Source organism: Bison bison, unplaced genomic scaffold (assembly GCF_000754665.1).
Source record: "Bison bison bison isolate TAMUID 2011002044 unplaced genomic scaffold, Bison_UMD1.0 scf7180017864093, whole genome shotgun sequence".
Lineage (NCBI taxonomy): Eukaryota > Metazoa > Chordata > Mammalia > Artiodactyla > Bovidae > Bison > Bison bison.
This window is the reverse complement of record NW_011494665.1, coordinates 613,868-618,344: the sequence shown is the minus strand read 5'-3', so window position 1 is coordinate 618,344 and position 4,477 is coordinate 613,868. Positions and strand designations below refer to the sequence as shown.

The 4,477-nt window shown below is 53.0% G+C and overlaps 1 protein-coding gene across 1 annotated transcript in view; it reads right to left on the bottom strand.

Moving 5' to 3' along the window:
* Nucleotides 1–4,477, bottom strand: part of NES (nestin) — a 10,102-nt gene that overhangs the window by 2,612 nt on the left and 3,013 nt on the right. Inside the window, exons 4-6 of the mRNA XM_010838429.1 lie at nt 4,454–4,467; nt 2,596–2,669; nt 5–2,360 (exon numbers count right to left, since the gene is read on the bottom strand). Coding sequence (XP_010836731.1) covers nt 5–2,360; nt 2,596–2,669; nt 4,454–4,467 — 2,444 coding nt within the window. The remainder of the gene's footprint in view (nt 1–4; nt 2,361–2,595; nt 2,670–4,453; nt 4,468–4,477) is intronic.

Genomic DNA, 4,477 nt, shown 5'->3' with positions numbered 1-4,477 from the left:
CTGCATTGCATCTCCCCACTTCTGCTGCTGTGCAGAGAGTGGCAGCTCCTGCCCCTGCTCCTCCAGGGGCCTCAGTGACGCCTGACTCTCTTCCTGCTCCACGTCCTCTTCCTCTTCCAAGTGCCTTAGACTTCCCTTGTCGGCCTCCTCTAGAGACTGCAAATTCTCCACATTCCACTCTGCCAGAGAGCCCAGTGACTCTTGATTCTCCTTCTCTGGGGGTCTCAGTGTCTCATGGTTCCCTTCCACAGACCCCAGTGGCTCTTGACTTTCCTTTTCTAGAGGTTTCAGTATTTCCAGGTTTTCCTCTTCTGTAGGCTTTAGTGGTTCTGGAGTCTCTGTTTCTAAAGACCTCACTGCCTCTGTACTCTTTTCATTTAGGGACCTCAATAACTCTTGATTCTCTTTTTCAAGAGGTCTAACTATCTCCTGATCTTTTCCAAGAGACTTTAGTGTCTCTGGTTTCACTTTTTCTAGAGGGCTCAATGTCATCTGGCCTTCTTCTTCTAGAGATCTCATTGCCTCCTGGTCTTCTAGAGATCTCAGTAATTCCTGTTTTTCTTCTTCTGGAGGTCTCATCACCTCCTGTTTTTCTTTTTCTAGAGACCTCAGCGGCTCCTGGTTTTCTTCTTCTAGAGGTCTCATTGCCTCGTGGTCTTCTAGAGACCTTAGTGACTCCTGTTTTTCTTTTTCTAGAGGTCTCACTGTCTCCTGGTCTTCTTCTAAAGCTCTCATTTCCTCCTGGTCTTCTTCTAGAGACATCAGCGGCTCCTGTTTTTCTTCTTCTGGAGGTCTCATCGCCTCCTGTTTTTCTTTTTCTAGAGACCTCAGCGGCTCCTGGTTTTCTTCTTCTAGAGGTCTCATTGCCTCCTGGTCTTCTAGAGACCTCTGTGACTCCTCTTTTTCTTTTTCTAGAGACCTCAGCAGCTCCTGGTTTTCTTCTTCTAGAGGTCTCACTGCCTCCTGGTCTTCTTCTAGAGACCTCAGTGGCTCCTGGTCTTCTTTTTCTAGAGACCTCAGCAGCTCCTGGTCTTCTCTTTCTGGAGGTCTCACTGCCTCCTGGTCTTCTTCTAAAGAACTCAGGGACTCTGGTTTGTCTCTTTCTAGAGGTCTCAAAGCCTCATGATTCTCATCTTCTGGAGCCCGCAGGGATTCATGATTCTCTTTTCCTAGTGGTCTTGACGTCTCCTGGTCTTCTTCTTCTAGAGACCTCAGTGGCTCCTGATTCTCTTTGGCTAGGAGTCTCAGTGTTCCCTGGTTCTCTACTTCTTGACATCTCAGTGGCTCTTGACTCTCCTTTTCTAGAGTTAATGACTCAGCGTTCTCCTCTTCTAAAGACCTCACTAATTCTTGATTTTCCTTTCCTGGATATAAGAATGTCTCTACATTAACTTCAAGAGACCTCATTATTTCTTGATTCTCCTTTCCTAGAGATGGCAATGTCTGTGGATCCTCTTTTCCTATAGGCTTAAGTAGTTCTAGAGTTTCTTTTTCTAGAGATCTCATTACCTCCGTTTCCTTTCCTTCTAAAGACTTCAATAATTCTTGATTCTCCTTTTCTAGTATTTTTAGTGTTTCTAAGTTCTCTTCTTCCAAAGACCTCAGAGATTCCAGATTCTCCTTCTCTAGAGATCTTATAGTCTCATGGCTCTGTTTTTCCAGTGGAATCAATGGCTTTTGAATCTCTTCTTCCAGAGAGTTCAGAGCTTCTTTTTCCAAAGGGCCCTGGGCATCTTGGATTTCTTTCACGTCCAGACCCGCCTCTTCTTGACACGTTTCCTGCTGCAAGCTGCTCACTGCTTTGGCCTCTACCACTGTTTCTTTCTCTGCCAGCCCCCAGAGTTGGCCTTCATCTTCCTCCTGGGATCTGCTGGACTCTCTAGATGCACTGGGTTCTCCATCTTTGGTCTCTAGACTGGAGTGGTCAGGGCTGAGGGCTGGAGCCAGGGAGGCATGATCTTCAGGGGACTGGCTTGGACTGGGCTCTTGTTGCTGGCCCCCAGGCTCCTCTGGTCCTGGCAGGATGCTGGCGGGGATGGCCACCTTGGCTTCAGCCCACATGACTTCTGGCACCTGTTGCCTCCCAACTCGTGGTTGGGGCAGGGACACAGGGGCATCCTGGGCTCTGATCTCGGCATCTACAGCAGGGCAGGGAGCCTGAGGGGTGGGTGGGATGGGGGTGCTGGCTGAGGTCGGGGTGCGGGCCTGAAGGAATTCCTGGCTCTTCAGAAAGGTTGGCACGGGTGTTTCAAGGGTACCAGGCAAAGGTGAGGAGAGGGGAGTAGGGCTCAGGACAGAAAGCAGAGGTCCCGGACGCCGGCCCTCTGGGGTCCCAGGGAAATGTAGCTCCAGCTTAGGGTCTGGAAAGGCAGAGAGGGGAAAATGGTGTCAGGACAGATCAGCTGGGATGGGGAGGAGTACCCTGACCCTCCTCCTGCCTTTTTGGGGCTGGGCTAAGAGCATGCTCATTGATGTTAGGGGCCACGGGGTCAAGAATTAGGCTTTCCTGCTTCTCATCTCAGAAAATAAATCACTCTGGGGTATGAAGAGGAAGCAAAGGTAAAGTTCTGGGGGAAACCTGGCCCCTCCTCTTACCCAGAAAGCTGAGGGAAGCCTTGGAACCGCTTGCAGGTGTCTGCAGCCGTGAGTTCTCAGCCTCTAGGAGGGTCCTGGGGACGAAGGAAGAAAAGCCGGGTCAGCCCTCTGCCCACAGGCCAGCAGGCCAGCCAGCCAGGGGAAAGTCACAGGCCCCACCTGGCAGGCCTCCTCCTCACTTTCACCACTATCACACAAAAGCCACAATGGGGTTGTGCTTGGCTCTGCCCATGAAATCACATGGTCACACCCACAGATAGCACACACTTGCTCACACAGAGTCACACACTTATTTGAACACACAGCTGGACTCACAGACACACAAGCGGTTCCCACACAGTCGACACAGAGTACACACACCCCCACACAGCGCTTAGACTAGTCCCCTCCCCATCCCAGGCCTATGACCTCATCCTCCGGGTGGGGGGCCAATTCTCATGCTAATTGCTGCCTTTGTCCACACCGCCATCTGGAGGGTCTGAGGAGGGGGCTTCCCTGGGGAAGTGGGAATTCTCAGGCCGTTCCCATGGGATAGGCTCCCCCCTCCTCCTCCTCCTCCTCCCCCAGGGCCCCCAGAGCTGGTTACAGACAAAAACAAAAGAATTCAGCTCCCTCTCTCCAAATCCTTTTCATGCCTCAAAACCCAGGTTAAGCCTGCCCAGACCTTTCCCCTCAGTGGTTTGACAAGGGGTCAAGGCTCTTATCTGGGGATCTCTAAGTAGTCTGGATCCCAAGCCTTTCAGGGCAATGAAGGTCTTTGTGTCCACGCCCCTGCCTTAGTGTCCCATGGGGACTAAGAAGGCGGGGACCAGTTGCGGGGAAGGAGGACCGATCAAATCAACAAGTTATGCCGAAACATCTATCGGCTCTGTGCTCTTCTTCATCATCTCTGAGTCTGGTTAGCATTTTCTCGGTTCTTCCTGCTGCAGCACCGAGCTGCTCTCTGATCTCTGTGGAGGTGGAGCCCCTTCCTTCTCATCCTTGGAGCCTCACTGACTTTCCTCCTCTGGACCCTGCCTCCCCTCCCCTCCTGAGCTTTTTCCGGGGCCCCTGCTTTTGTTCGTCAGTGGATTCTCGGGGCATTGTCTTCATAGGCTCTCCAGCCCTGGCCCCACCCTGCGGGCTTGCAGTACGCAATCCTTCACCATGGCAAAGCCCCTTCCTTCCTCAGGCTCCATCAGTGGGGCCTTGGCTAACCAGATCAGTTTCCCAGGCGAGACTGTGGGTTTGCCCAAGGCCACAGAGCCAGAGAAGCAGCACTTCCTTGGTCTCAACCTTTCCTGAGCCAACAGGGTATGGTCAGTAGATGGGCTGGGCAAGGCCAAGGACAAGGGCACCAAGGCTTGATAGGAGTCAGGCCCCTGGACATTCAGGATGGAAGGGACTTTGGTTGTCACCTAGCCCATCTCCCATCCTCCAGACCGGGAGACTGAGGCCCAGGTCAGGTGGCAAGTCGGTGCCACCAGCCCACACCTGCGGTTCCTCCTTCCTGAGGCTGCTCAAGGACATCACCCTCTTGGTGTGAGTGTGCACACACAGGGACTGGGCTTTTCAGCCCCTTGGGGGTAATGTTCTGGATGCAGATGACCTCTAGGTGTCCAGCCTTCTCCTTCGAGGCTGTCCCACTCAGCTATATCACCGCTCCTTGGAGGGTCTCCTGGGCACAGGATACTTCTCCGGTCTTGAACCCACAGGAGAGCAGGTGGGCTTAGGTGGAAGGGATCAGCCTAGGGTCACAGGACCAAGTGGTGGCAGAGCCCCCACCCCACCCATGGCTCTGGGCCCCTTCAGGCGAGGAGTCTGCCCCCACATAGACTTGTGCATCTGTGCATCCCCATGGGTCAGGGTCAGGCTCTACCTGTATGTGGCCACCTCCAGGCTG